Genomic DNA, 15,637 nt, shown 5'->3' with positions numbered 1-15,637 from the left:
GTTTGGTTTTGTTCTCCGTCTCCCCCTTTGAGACGGAGACAGTGAGCCCACTATTGGGTAGGGACTGTCTCTATATGTTGCCAACTTGTACTTCCCAAGCGCTTATTGCATTGCTCTGCAAACAGTAAGCGCTCAATAAATACGATTGATTGATTGATTGATTTCAGTATCACAGGGAAGAATCATGGTCCCTCTCTGCGATGCTTTTGCCAGGCTTGTGTCCACTGGACTGCTTTCAAGGTGCTGAAGTATCACGTTACCATGGTCAATCTCAGACTGAGGAGAAGACAGAACCAATTCCTCCCTGGTTGTGCCCTGGGAATAGTCCCATCTCTGAAACTAGGTGGCCTGCTGCATTGGCCCAGGCCTTAAATCTGGAGATCTTTTGGGATTTGTACAGCTCCCACTTCTGGGACTTTGAAGTGGACAAGTTTGTGCCAGTTACAGAACAGTCCAACCCCAGGAGAGAATCTATGGTGCTTAAAATGAAATTTGTTTTACGGTTAGCAAACCTCCACAAGACGTGGTAGATGATGTGCAGACCCACGGGATAAGGAGAGCAGCAGGGGCAATTAAGCACGGACCCACGCCAGGTCAGTGAGTTCCTCCTGAAATGTATTGGGTTGATCAAGCACTGAGTCCAAAGATGATACTAAATGCTGAGCTAAACACAAGGTATCAACAAGATGTGGGGAGAGACCAACCTCTGGTCCTCAGTAGGGGAAATAAGGGCTTGAGAGGGGAAGGCCTCTTGGAAGAGATGTGATTCTTATAAGGCTTTGAAGATAGGGAGAGAGCCTACCAGATGTGAACAGGAAAGAGTCCCATGCTAGAGGCAGGATGTAGGCAAGTGGTCAGAGGTGAGGTAGACAAGATAGAGGTACAATGAGTAGGTTTGCATTAGAGTAGTGATGTGTTTGGCCTGGGTTGTGTTGGGTAATCAGCCATGTAAAATATGAAGGGCTGGGCCGATTGAGAATTTAAAAGGTGAGAGCAAGGCATTTCTATTCGATGTGGAAGTGGATGGGCAAACACTGGAGATTTTTGAGGACTGGAGAGACCAATCAATCAGTTAATCAATCATTGATTTAATAATATGTATTTATTAAATGTTTATTAAACACTTACTGTGTGAAAAGGACTGTACTAATCACTTGGTGGAGTACAATATAATAATAGACACATCACCAGCTTACAACGAGGTTACAGTCTGGAGAGGGAGATGGACATTTACAGAAATAATTAAATTACAGATAAGTACATGTGTGCTGCGGGGCTGATGGGGGAGGTGAAGAGAGGGTACAAATACAAGTGCAAAGGTAGTGCAGAGGGAGTGGGAGAAGAGGTAATGAAGGCTTAATTAAGGAAGACCTCTTGGAGGAGATGTGCTTGCAATAAGACTTTGAATGTGGGAGGATGATGTTCTGTTCAGATATGAAGAGTAAGGGCACTCCAGGTCAGAGGTATGATGTGGGTGAGAGGTTCGCAGTGAGGTATGTGATATTGAGGTGCAGTGAGTAGGTTGAGATTAGAGGAGTGAAATGTGCAGGCTGGGCTATTGTATGAAATCTGGGAGGAATAGTAGGAGGGGGCAAGGTGATTGAGTGCGGTAAAGCCAATGGTAAAAGTTTCTGTTTGATGCAGAGGTTCATGGAAAACCACTGGAGGTTCCTGCGGAGTGGGGAGACGTGGACTGAACAGTTTTCTAGAAAAATGATTCAGTCAGCAAAGTCTGAACTGTACTGGGAAAGACAGGAGGCAGCAAGGTCAGCCGGGAGGCTGCTGCAGTCATCAAGTCAGACTACAATAAGTACTTGGATCAACATAGCAGCAACAGACTACGTTACGTACTTGGATCAACTTAGCAGCACTTTGGATGGAGAGTTGAAAATGGGTTTCAGTGGTGCTGTGAAGGTAAAACCAACAGGATTTGGTGTCATTGAATATGTGGGTTAAATGAGAAAGATATCGATGATAATGGCAAGATTACACATTTGTGAGACAAGAAGGATTGTGGTGTTGTCTTCAGTGATCCTCAAGACGGGGAGAACAGAGTCTGGAGCAGAAGATGAAGAGTTCTGTTTTGAGCTTGTTACCTTTGAGGTGACAACAGGAAATCCAAACAGAAATGTCTTGAAGGCAAGAGTAAATATGAGATTGCTGAGAAGGAGAGAGTCAGGGCTGGAGAAGGAAATTAGGGAATCATCCATGTAGAGAAGGTACTTGAAGTCATGGAAGCAAATAAATGGTCCAAGGGAGTGAGTGTATCTGTGCAATAAAAGGGGTTCTGAACCGAATCCTTGAGGGACTCCCACATTTAGAGGGTGAGAGGCAGAGGAGCCTGTGAAAGAGATCGCAAAGGGGTGGAAAGCTAGGAGAGGACAGTGTCAGTGAACCCGAGGTGGGGTAATGTCTCCACAAGAAGGCGGTGGTCGATAGTCTTGAGGGCAGCTGAGTGGTCAAGGATGAACAGGATGGAGGACGTTGGATTGGGCAAACGAAAAAACTGGTGACAGTTTCAGGGGAAGAAAAAGGAGCAGAAACCAGATTGGAATGACTCCAGGACAGAATTGGAGGAGAAGAAGCAGACAACCTGCTCAAGAAGTTTGGAAAGGAATGGTAGGAGGAAGATAGGACAAAGGCTGGTGGTAGTTGTGAGGACAAAGAGGGTTTTTTTTAAGATAGCGGATATCAGAGCACCTTTACAAACATTGTAGAGGAAGCCACTTGCAAGTGAATGGTAGCAGATGGGGTCAGAAGCTCTGGTGGAGGGTGTAGATTTTGAGAGTAGGTCTACTCTTTACCATGATCCCTGTCAATGAAGGGCAGTGGATGACCTTGTGGGAGGGTGCAGTGAATACCTGCTGACTCAATGGCATGGAAATATATCTGGATTCTTCCAGGAATCATATCTCAATCAATTGTAGTTATTAAGTGCTTTTTGGTGTAGTGTGCTGAACTAAGCACTGGGAATACCACAATATAATAGAGCTGGTAGGCATGATCCCTTCCCTGAATGGGTTTATAGACTACTAGGAGAGACAAGCATTAAAATAAATTAATGATAGGGGAAGCAGCACAGTTTAAGGTTATGGACAAAGTGCTGTGCGACTGGGAGTGGGGTGAATATCAAAGGTCTCAAAATCTACAGACCCTAAGGCTTAGAGCAATCAATAAAGAAACGATATTAATGAGCAATGACTACGAGCAGAGCACTGTATTAAGTGCTTGGAAAATTACAGCGCCTATGACCACTGCACTTAAGGAGCTCTGCCCCTTAGCTTTGTGACGTTGGGCAAGTCATTTAACTTTCCTGTGCTTCAGTTATATCATCTGTAAAATTGGGATTAATACTGTGAGCCCCATGTGGGACATCCTTGATTACCTTGGATCTCCCCAGCGCTTAGAACAGTGCCTGGCACATAGTAAATGCTTAACAATTACCAATATTATCATTACCGTTATTATTATTATTATTATGGAAGATGTTGTGAGTCGTAGCCACATGGCATAGGGCTTCAATTCAGAGAACCTTAGTTTTAAGCTGACTTTGCCACTGCCTGCTGGGTGATCTCAACAAGTCATTTAACCTCTCTGGGTCCCAGTTTCCTCACCTGTAAAATGGAGATTAAGACCTGTTCTCCCTCCCACTTAGGCTATGAGGTGCTGTTTATGTTTTATCTACCCCAGCACTTAGACCTGGGTTTGCCACAAAGATTTCTAAACAGGTACCCCAATTACCATTTTTTGCTGTTGTATCTGGGCCAAAATGCACTCCTGCCTCTTGTCACCACACTACATTATAAAGTTTCTTGAGGTTGGTTATATCTCTTCTCCAGAAAACCCTCAACACTAATAGCAGACTCAGAAGATTCTCAGTATGAGATGTTGACTTTACACCATTCTTCACTCTCGCAGGCAGCTCATGACATCTCCCAGACCATGTCTAACATCACAACATTGAAAGAATTCCTCCTCCTGGGATTCTCCGACATCCGGGAGTTGCAGCTGATCCACACTGCGCTGTTCCTTCTGGTCTATCTGGCAGCCGTTATGGGGAATCTCCCCATCATTGCCATCATCACCCTTGACCGGCACTTGCACATCCCTATGTATTTCTTCCTCAAGAACCTGTCTATCCTTGACCTTGGCTACATCTCCGTCACAGTCCCCAAATCCATCTTCAATTCCCTCACAAATATCAACTCCATCTCTCTCCTGGGCTGTGCTGCCCAGGTATTCTTCGTGTTTTTATTCGGTGGATCAGAGTTGGCCCTGCTCACCGTGATGTCCCACGACTGCTATGTTGCCATCTGCCGCCCCCTGCACTATGAGATCATCATGCCCCACGGAGCCTGTGTACACATGTTGGCTGCCTCTTGGTTCAGCATCTGTTTGAGTGCCATCACGTACACTGCCAGCACCTTCTCTCTTTCCTTCTGCGGCCCCAACACTGTCCACCAGTTTTTCTGTGATGGTCCCCAGTTGCTAAGAATTGCATGTTCCACTGACCATCTCCCAGGAAATGTGAGCTTAGCCATCAGCATGTGCTTATCTGTCTTCTGCTTCGTGCTAATCGTGGCCTCCTATGTCCGCATCTTCTCAGCTGTGCTGAGGATGCCATCGGTGGAGGGCCGCTCCAAAGCCTTCTACACCTGTGTACCCCACCTGGTCGTCGTCACTCTGTTCGTCACGTCTGGTATGTTTGCCTATCTAAAGCCGATATCAGACTCTCCCTCTGCACTGGACCTGGTGGTGTCTGTGTTCTATGCTGTTGTGCCCCCTACTCTTAATCCCCTCATCTACAGCTTGAGGAACCAGGACATGAAGGCAGCGATGGGAAGGCTGCTATGGCCAAAGCATTTCTCTCAGGAGAAACCATCTATCGAATAAAAGGTCCTCTCTACGAACTGCCCTGACCATGCCTCTGACTTTACCAGTCTTCACTCCAGAATGCTATTACCTCAGCATTGTCTGGGTGACCTAGTGGAAAGAGCACTGGCCTGGCATTCCGATGACCTGGTTTCTAGTTCTGGGTCTGCCACTCTCTGTAGTGTTACATTGGAAAAGTCAATAAAACTTTCTGTGCCTCTGTTTCCTTCTCTGAAAAATGGGGATAAAACACTTCTTCTCTCTCTGACGTAGGCTGAGATCTTATGTGGGGTAAGGACTGTGTTTGTACCCGATAAACTATATCCAATACAGTGCTTGGCATATGATAATGCTTAACAGATATCACGATTATTATTATCATTATGAAGCTTGTAATCTTGACCAGTGGCCATGAATGTTCCATAGAGGGGTCCAGGAAATACACAGACTACAATTCGTATGCATTCCAAGCCTTACTAGAGTGAGAGACATCTTTTCTTCCCTTCTCTTCTCTCCTCTCCTTCCCTCCATTACACTGCAAACCTCCCACTTCCCCATTGTTTTCTTTCCTCTCAAACGAAGAGTGAACAGTCAGTCTGAAGCACAAATGGAAGGTTTGGTGAAAAACGGGGAGATAATTCCGAAGACTTGAGATGGAGTGGGAAAACCTGCAATAGATGTCTTTCTATTCGTTGTTATTGGAGCAGTAACTACGGGTGGGCAGATGACATATCTCTACTTTCTGTTTTCCTTTTCAAATGCTTCATACTCTGCACTGCAGCTAGTGATACCTCAATAAATACCATTCCAAATCAGTCAATGGCATTTATTAAGTCTTACAGTGTGAGGAGCACTGTACCAAGTGATTGGGAGAGTACAGTATAATAGCATCTGTAGACACAATCCCTTGCCTCGGATAATGTACAATCTTAGTGGTATGAATCAAATTAAGAAGCTCCAACTGCTCTTACCCGGAAGAAAATTGACCCATCATTCAGTGATATTTACTGACTTCCTACTCAGCACTTCCGAGTCACTTGGGAGGGTACAAAATATAGTTGATAAAAACGATCTCTGGGGACTGATTCACAACATTCATGGCAGTTTATTAATTTCTGGAAGTAAAATTGAGCTCCCTGATGTCAGGGGTCTTGTTTATTAACTCAGAAGACTTTGTCCTATTTGGACATTGATAATCCGACTATTCTCTCACTGCAATCGACCCTGCAGTTTACTATCTCTCTGTGCTGAATTTTCTAGTATGAGGAAATCCTCACTAGCACAAATCAGCCTATATCGTACCAATGGCCCTACAGAGAATTTCATGTTAGAATGTGGTTTTCCAACTCCAGTCCATCCAGGTGTGAAAAGGGCAACTCTGTATTACTTCCTCACAGAGACCTCTGCTCTGTCGATCCCATCCATCTTTCTGAGCGCCTCACACCCCACCTTTCTTCCCTTTCCTCTCTACCCAATCTTGATGAACAGATTACTGCTCTCAACTCTACCCTCTTTACTCAGCTTGACTCCCTCATTTCCCTTTCCCTTCGCTGCTCTCGTACCAGTACCCCACAGCCTTGCATCACTGCCACTGTCTGCCTCCTTCGTTCTTATGCTCGAGCTGCTCAAGGCTGATGACGAAATTCTAAACACTATGCCAACCTCGTTCACTCCAAGTTTATCCTTTCCTGCCTTACCTCGGCCCTCTCCTCTGCCAGACAAAACTATTTCTCCTCCTTTATTGACACCCATGCCCATCATCCCCGTCGGCTCTTCCGTACATTTAACTCCCTTCTCAGGCCCCCTGTTCCTCCCCCTCCTCCTTCCCTCACCCCCAAAGATCTGGCCTCCTACTTCATTAATAAAATTAAATCAATCAGGTCTGAGCTCCCGAACGTCACTCCCCACCCTTCTCCAACCCGCCGGCTCTCAACCCTCTCCGCTACTCCCCCATCTATCCCAGCAGTATCCTCAGATGAGATCACCTCCCTCCTCTCAAGTGCTACTCCGGCCACCTGTGCTTCTGACCCCATTCCCTCTCATCTTATGAAATCTCTCGCTCCGTCCCTTCTCCCCTCCTTAACGTTCATCTTCAACTGCTCACGCTCCACTGGTTCCTTCCCCTCTGCCTTCAAACATGCTCACGTCTCTCCCATCCTAAAAATACCCTCTCTTGACCCCACCTCAACTTCTAGTTATCGCCCCATCTCCCTCCTACTATTCCTTTCCAAACTCCTTGAACGAGTCGTCTACATGTTCTGCTTCGAATTCCTCAATGCCAACTTTCTCCTCGACCCCCTCCAGTCTGATTTCTGTCCCCTACGCTCTACGGAAGCTGCCCTCTCAAAGGTCACCAATGACCTCCTACATGATAACTCCAACGGCTCCTACTCTATCCTAATCCTCCTAGACCCCTCAGCTGCCTTTGACACTGTGGACCACCCCCTTCTCCTCAACACACTATCCAAACTTGGTTTCACAGACTCTGTCTTCTCCTGGATCTCCTCTTATCTCTCCAGCCGTTCATTCTCAGTCTCTTTTGCGGGCTCCTCCTCCCCCTTCCATCGCCTAACTGTAGGGATTCCTCAAGGGTCAGTTCTTGGTCCCCTTCTGTTCTCTATCTACACTCAGTCCCGTGGTGAACTCATTCTCTCCCACAACTTCAACTATCATCTCTACGCTGATGACACCCAAATCTACATCTCTGCCCCTGCTTTCTCTCCCTCCCTCCAGTCTCGCATCTCCTTCTGCCTTCAGGACATCTCCATCTGGATGTCTGCCCACCATCGAATACTCAACATGTCCAAGACTGAACTCCTTATCTTCCCTACCAAACTCTGCCCTGTCCCTGACTTTCCCATCACTGTTGACAGCACTACCATCCTTTCTGTCTCATAAGCCTGCAACCTTGGTGTCATCCTCGACTCCACTCTGTCGTTCACCCCTCACACCCAATCCTTCACCAAAACCTGCCGGTCTCACCTCCGCAACATCGCCAAGACCCGCCCTTTCCTCTCCATCCAAACCACTACCCTGCTCGTTCAATCTCTCATCCTATCCCAACCGGATTACTGCATCAGCCTCCTCTCCGATCTCCCATCCTCCTATCTCTCCCCACTTCAATCCATACTTCACGCTGCTGCCCGGATCGTCTTTGTGCAGAAACGCTCTGAGCATGTTACTCCTCTCCTCAAAAATCTCTAGTGGCTACCAATAAACCTACGCATCAGGGAAAAGCTTCTCACTCGGCTTCAAGGCTCTCCATCACCTCGCCCCCTCCTACCTCACCCCCCTTCTCTCCTTCTACAGCCCAGCCCTCACCCTCCGCTCCTCTGCCGCTAATCTCCTCACTGTGCCTCGTTCTCGCCTGTCCCGCCGTCGACCCCCAGCACACGTCTTCCCCTTGGCCTGAAATGCCCTCCCTCCACACATACGCCAAGCTAGCTCTCTTCCTCCCTTCAAAGCCTTACTGAGAGCTCAGCTCCTCCAGGAGGCCTTCCCAGACTGAGCCCCCTCCTTCCTCTCCTCCTCCTCCCCCCTCCCCCATCCCCCCACCTTACCTCCTTCCCCTCCCCACAGCACCGGTATATAAGTTTGTACATATTTATTACTCTATTTATTCATTTTACATGTACATATTTATTCTATTTATTTTATTTTGTTAATATGTTTTGGTTTGTTTTCTCTCTCCCCCTTCTAGACTGTGAGCCCGCTGTTGGGTAGGGGCCGTACTTCCCAAGTGCTTAGTACAGTGCTGTTCACACAGTAAGCGCTCAATAAATACGACTGAATGAATGAATGAACATTCTAAACTGAACATCTTCTGAGTCTGTTCTAAGCGTTGAGGGTTTTCTGGAGAAGAGGTATGACCAATTTAAAGAATATTTATAATCTGATGGGGTGACAGGAGGCAGGAGTGCCTTTTGGCCCAGAAAGAACAGAATAAAATTATAACTGCGGTATCTGTTAATCACTTACTACGTGCAAAACAGAGTTTTAAGTGCTGAGGTAGGTACAAGATAACCAGCACCTCTCAATCCAAGTATGAGGGAGAACATGATTAAGAACTGTTCTTATTCCCCATTATACAGGTGAGGAAACTGGGGCCCATAGAGGTTAAATGACTTGCTAAGATCACCCAGCAGGCAAGTGGCAGAGTCAGCTTAAAACAGAGGTCCTCTGACTCCCAGCCTCACGGTTTTCCAATAGGCCATGCAGCTATTGTAGTGACACCCCTACACACACCATCTTCAAAAACCCTACTAAATCACATTTTCTCCAAATAGACTCCTCTGATTCTACTTTCATTTCCCCATTCTACTGGCCTTCTCTTCTATGTCATTTATGCACTTGAATAAGTGCCCTCTGAGAATTTCTTTTCACTCCACTCCCAAACACACATCACTTATGCCATATCTTTATGTGCTGCCACTTCCAGTACTTATAATTTATTTTCATGCCTGTCTCCCCAACTAGTATGTTAACTCCTTTTTCAATGGTATTTGTTATGCGATTACTATGTGCTAAGCAATATTTTAAGCGCTGGGGTAGATGCAAGGAAATCAGTTTGTCCCTCGTGGGGCTCACAGTTTTAATCCACCATTTTACAGATGAGGTACCTGAGACACAGAGAAGATAAGAGACTTTCACAAAGTCACAAAACTGACAAGTGGCAGAGCTCCCTGAGGGCAGTGGTCATGTTGTGCTGTAGTTTTCCAAGCACATAATACAGTGCTCTGTACGTTGTAAGTGCTCAGTAAGTATCATTTATTTATTTATTGTTCTGTATCCTTTTAAGAACGTTCTTATTGACCCCACCCCCAGTCGCACAGCACTTTGTCCATAGCCTTATACTCTGCTGCTTCCCCTAACTGTAATTTCTTTTGATGACTGTCTCTCCAACTAGTCTATAAACCCATTAAGAGAAGGGATCATGTCTACCTACTGCTTTCTGTTGCCGAATTGTACTTTTCAAGTGTTTAGGACAATGCTCTGTACATAGTAAGCGCTCAGTGAATACGAGTAAATGAATGAAAGAACCTACTCTATCATATTGTGCTCTTTCCAGTGCTTAGCACAGTGCTTTTCACCAAAAAGCACTTAATAAAGAAAGATTCCAGGTAGAATCCAGATATATTTCCATGACAGTGAGTCATCAGGTATTCACTGCACCCTCTCACAACGTCATTCCATTGCCCTTCATTGACAAGGATGATGATAAAGAGTAGCTCTCCTCTCAAAATCTACACCTTCCACCAGTGCTTCTGACTCCATCTTCTACCATTTACTTCCCAGTGACTTCTTCTACGTTGCTTGTGAACATGCTCAAGTATCCCCTACCTTAAAAATACCCTCTTCGTCCCCATAAGTCCCATCTGCCGTTGTTCTATCTCCCTCCTACTACTCCTCTCCAAACTCCTTGAGCATGTTGTCTGCTTCTTCTCCTCCAATTCTTTCCTTGATCCATCCAAGTTTGGTTGATTTCCCCTTTGCTCCACTGAAACTGCCTTCTCTAAGGTCACCAGTGATTTCCTTTTGCCATACCCAAAGAACTCTATTCTAATCATCCTTGACCTCTCAGCTGCCTTCAACACTGTTGACCACCCCCTTCTTGTGGAAACATTATCCAACCTCGGCTTCACTGACACTGTCCTCTTCTAGTTTTCCGCTGCTTTCTGATCTCCTTCACAGGCTCCTCTGCCTCCCACCCTCTAAATGTGGGAGTCCCTCAAGGATCTGTTTTAGATCCCCTTTTATTATCGGAATACACCCACTCCCTTGGACAATTCATTTGCTCCCATGACTTCAACTTCCTTCTCTACATGGATGATTCCCTTATCTACCTCTCCAGCCATAACTTTCTTCATCTCAGTGGCCTCATATTTACTCTTGCCAAGAGATTCCATTTTGGATTTACTGTTGTCACCCCAAAGTTAACAAGCTCAAAACAGAACTCCTCATCGTATGCCCCACACTATGTCCTCCCCCTCTCTTTAGGATCACTGAACAAAACACCACTGTGCTCCTTGTCTCAGAAATGTGTACCCTTGCCATTATCATCGACATCTCTCTCATTTAACCCTCATATTCAATATGTCACCCAATACGGTTGGTGTTACCTTCACAACACCACCGAAACCCATCCTTAACTCTCCATCCAAATTGCTGCTATGTTGATCGAAGCACTTATTGTAGTCTGACATGATGACTGCAGCAGCCTCCTGGCTGACCTTGCTGCTTCCTCTTTTCCCAGTCCAGATCATACTTCACTTTGCTGACTGGATCATTTTTCTAGAAAAATGTTCAGTCCACATCTCCCCACTCCCCGGGAACTTCCAGTGGTTTCCCATGAACCTGCGTATCAAACAGAAACATTTACCATCAGCTTTACAGCGCTCAACCGCCTTGTCCCCTCCTACCTTACCTCCCTGATTTCTTACTATCAATCAATCAATCAATCATATTTAATGAGCGCTTACTGTGTGCAGAGCACTGTACTAAGCGCTTGAGAAGTACAAGCTGGCAACATATAGAGACAGTCCCTACCCAACAGTGGGCTCACAGTCTAGAAGGGGGAGACAGAGAACAAAACCAAACATACTAACAAAATCAAATAAATAGAATAGATAGGTACAAATAAAATAAATAAATAGAGTAATAAATATGTACAAACATATATACATATATACAGGTGCTGTGGGGAAGGGAAGGAGGTAAGATGCGGGGGATGGAGAGGGGGACGAGGGGGAGAGGAAGGAAGAGGCTCAGTCTGGGAAGGCCTCCTGGAGGAGATGAGCTCTCAGTAGGGCCTTGAAGGGAGGAAGAGAGCTAGCTTGGCGGATGAGCAGAGGGAGGGCATTCCAGGCCCTGGGGAGGACGTGGGCCGGGATTTGATGGAGGGACAGGAGGGCTGAGTAGGTGCGAATGAGGTTGTCGTTAATGTAACTTGGTGATAACAAGGGCCCTTTTCCCGGGGTGGAGGCGGGAGGGAGAGTCAGTCAGGACTGGACCTGGAAGGGGGGTTGGGGGACACTAAAAGGAAGGTCGCTTAAGGGGGGGGTGGAAGCAGGGGGCGTCTATGGAGGCGCTCGGAGGAGAGGAGCCTTCCGGGAACAGCGGAGGCCACGCGGTGTGATGGCGGGCGGGCGGGCCTCTCGGGAACGGAGTCCCGGGCGTCTATGGCGGCACACTATGAGGAGAGGATCCTTCCGGGAGCAGCAAGGCCGCGCGGTGTGATGGCGGGTGGGCCTCTCGGGAACGGAGTCCCGGGCGTCTGTGGCGGCTCTCTAAGGAGAGGATCCTTCCGGGAGCAGCGGGGGCCACGCGGTGTGATGGCAGGCGGGCCTCTCGGGAACGGAATCCCGGGCGTCTATGGCGGCGCTCTGAAGAGAGGATCCTTCCGGGAGCAGCGGGGGCCACTCGGTGTGATGGCAGGCGGGCCGGCCTCTCGGGAACGGAGTCCCGGGCGTCTATGGCGGGCCTCTATGGCGCTCTGAGTGGAGCCAATTTTGAAGAGGTTCTTCAAGCACATAGCTCAAGGGGTTGGTTCTTACAACCCAGCCCACACATTTCACTCGTGTAACGTCAACCTACTTACTGCACCTCAGTCTCATTTACCTCACTGCCAAGAAGACTTCTCACCCACGTCATGCGTCTGACCTAGAGTGCTGTTACTCTACATATCTGACAGGTGATTATTCTTGCCACCTTCAAAGTTTTATCACAAGCATGTTTCCTCCAAAATGTATTCCCTAACTAAGCCTTCATTTCCTCATCTCTCACTCCCTCTGCATCACCCCTGCACTTGGACTTGTACCCTCTCTTCACCCCTCAGCCCAACAGCACTTAGCTGCATATCTGTAATTTGTTTATTTATCTTAACATCCATCTCCCACTCCAGACTTTAAGCTTGTTGTCATCTGGGAATGTGTCTATTTATTGGTGTATTGTACTCTCCCAAATGATTAGCTCAGTCCATTGCACGCAGTAAGTGTTTAATAAATAGGATTTATTGATTAATCAATTTCAATTGATTGGTCTCTCCAGTCCTCAAATATCCCCAGTGGTTCCCCATCCACCTCCACATCGAATAAGAATCCCTTGCTCTCAGCTTTTAAATTCTCGTTCGGCCTGGCCCTTCATATCTTACCTGGCTGATTACACAGTACAACCCAAGCCACACGCTTCATTACTACTACTATAATGCCAACCTACTCATTTTACCTCAATCTTGTGTACTTCACCTCTGACCTCTTGCCTACATCCTTCCCCTAGCCTGGGATTCTTTTCCTGTTCATATTTGGTAGACGATCACTCTCACTATCTTCAAATACTTATGAGAATCACATTGCTTCCAAGAGGCCTTCCCCTCTCAAACACTCATGTCCCCTACTGAGGACCAGGGGGTGGTCTCTACTCACATCTTACTGATAACTTGTGTTTCACTCAGCATTTAGCATCGTGTTAGAAATGAGTACTTGATCAACCCCATGTATTTCAGAGGGAGATCACTGACCTGGAGTGGGTCCGTGCTTAATTTCTCCTGCTGCTTCTGTAAGACTGTAGGCCATCGATCACATCTTGTGGAGGTTCGCTAATTTTAAAATAATTTTGATTTTAAGCACCATGAATTCCCTTCTGGGGCTGGACTGGTCTGTGACTGGCACAGCCTTGTCCACTGAAAAGTCCAAGAAGTGGGAGATGTACAAGTCCCAAAGGGTCTCCAGAGTACAGGCAGGCCACCTGGTTTCAGAGATGGGGCAATTCCCAGGGCACAACCAGGGAGGAATTGGTTCTGCCTTCTCCTTAGTCTCAGATTGACCTTGATAACGTGATACCCAGCACTTTGAAGCCAATCCAGCAGATACAAGCCTGGCAAAAGTAGGACAGGGAGGGACAATGACTTCCCTACGGTACTGAAAGCTCCTTGGTGTCTGAGATCATGCCTATTAAGTCTATTGTACTTTTCCGGTGCTTAGTACAGTGTTCTGCCCACAGTTAATGTTCAGTTAGTCAGACTGATAGATTGATTGATTAGTGAGGACATCCTCCTACAGAAACAGTTGCCAGAGGCAGATCCTCTAGATCACCGTGCCTGTATTTCGAACCCCTCTTCACTAAGTAACCCTTTGCATTATCCTTGGCTCCTCTCTCCCATTCAACCCAAATATTACAATCCATCACTAATTCCTGTTGATTCCACTTTCACGACATTGCTACAATCTGCCCATTCTTCTCCATCTAAACTGCTACGACATCAATCCAATCATTTATACTACCCCGCCTAGATTAATATATCAGCCTTCCTGCTGACCACCCAGCCTCCTGTCTCTCCCCACTCCAGTCCATACTTTACACTGCTGCTCAGATCAGCTTTCTACAAAAATGTTTAGTCCACGTTTCCCCACTCCTCAAGAAATTCCAATGGTCGTCTATCAACCTCTGCATCAAACAAAAACTCCTCACCATAGGTTTTAAAGTATTCATTCACTTTGCCCGCTACAACCAGACTTTGCTACTCTTCTACTACAACCCAGATCACCCACTTTGCTCCTTTAATGTTAACCTTCTCACTGTACCTTGACCTCATCTATCCTACCACCAACATCTTGCTCATGTCCTACCTCTGGCCTGACATGCCCTTCCTCCTCATATCAGACAGAAAATTACTTTCCCCACGTTCAAAGCCTTATTGAAGGCAAATCTCCTCCAAGAGGCCTTCCCTGACTAAGCCCTCCTATCCTCTTCTCCCTTTTCCTTCTATGACACCCTGACGTGCTCCCTTCATTCATCCTTGAATAACAGCAGACAGCATTGTTCTCGGTGTGTGTTGCAGGGCACAGGAGCTCAGCTCAGACTGCGGTTTGGAAAGGAGAAAAGGAGGCAGCCGGGAACAAACTGCTGTGGCAACCCGAGGTTGCCCCATGGCAGCAGAGGCTCTCGATGCTGGAAACTTTTGCACCTGGTGTTGGGGGACACCAGTGTTGTCTCCACAGGAATCAACCCAAAGCTCCCCTCTTTGTCACGGAGCCTGAACCTGAGGAAGCCAAGGGTAGCATAGAGTAAGAAGAAACAGGAAAATACAGGACAACAGTCACACAATAGAGAAATGACACAGTTGTCCTTTTCACACCTGGAAAGACAGCCTGGAGTTGGAAAACCACACTGTAACCTGAAATTCTCAGTAGGACCACGGGGAGGATAGTGGCTGATTTGTGCTAGTGAGGATATCCTCATACTAGAAAATTCAGCACAGAGAGATGTTAAATTACAGGGTCAATTGCAGTGACAGAATAGTTGGTTTATCAATGTCCAGATATGACATTGTGTTCTGAGTTCTAAAACGACCCCTGCCCTCAAGGAGTTTTATCGTAACAGCAGTAATTAATCATTTGCCATGGGTTCTGTGAGTCAGACCCCAGAAATCATGTTTACCAACTACATTTTATTGTACCCTCCCAAGATGACTAGTAAGTGCTCAGCACACAGTAAGGAGTCAATAAATACAATTGAATGATTGATGAATTCTCTGCTGGGCAAGAGAAGTTGGAGCTTCTTAATTTGAATCATTCCACTAAGATTGTGAACTACCCGAGGCAAGGGTTTGTGTCCACCGATGCTATTATTCTGTACTCTCCCAAGCACTTGGTAAAGTGCTCCTCACACAGTAAGCACTTAATAAGTATCATTGACCGATTTGGAATGGTATTTATTGAGGTCCCACTAATTGCAATGCACAGTATGAATCATTTGGAAAGGTTAACAG

The 15,637-nt window shown here is 46.6% G+C and overlaps 1 protein-coding gene across 1 annotated transcript; it reads left to right on the top strand.

The window, feature by feature from the left end:
• Positions 1–4,341: 4,341 nt before the first annotated feature.
• Positions 4,342–15,206, top strand: LOC119921817 (olfactory receptor 14K1-like). The gene is made up of 3 exons (XM_038741843.1): positions 4,342–4,807; positions 14,868–14,923; positions 15,114–15,206. The coding sequence occupies exons 1-3, from the start codon at positions 4,342–4,344 to the stop codon at positions 15,204–15,206; spliced, it is 615 nt and encodes a 204-aa protein (XP_038597771.1).
• The last annotated feature ends 431 nt before the right edge of the window (positions 15,207–15,637 follow it).

The sequence above is a fragment of the Tachyglossus aculeatus genome, unplaced genomic scaffold, assembly GCF_015852505.1.
Source record: "Tachyglossus aculeatus isolate mTacAcu1 unplaced genomic scaffold, mTacAcu1.pri SUPER_30, whole genome shotgun sequence".
Lineage (NCBI taxonomy): Eukaryota > Metazoa > Chordata > Mammalia > Monotremata > Tachyglossidae > Tachyglossus > Tachyglossus aculeatus.
The sequence above is the reverse complement of the archived record's forward strand: the minus strand, read 5'-3'. Positions and strand labels throughout refer to the sequence as shown.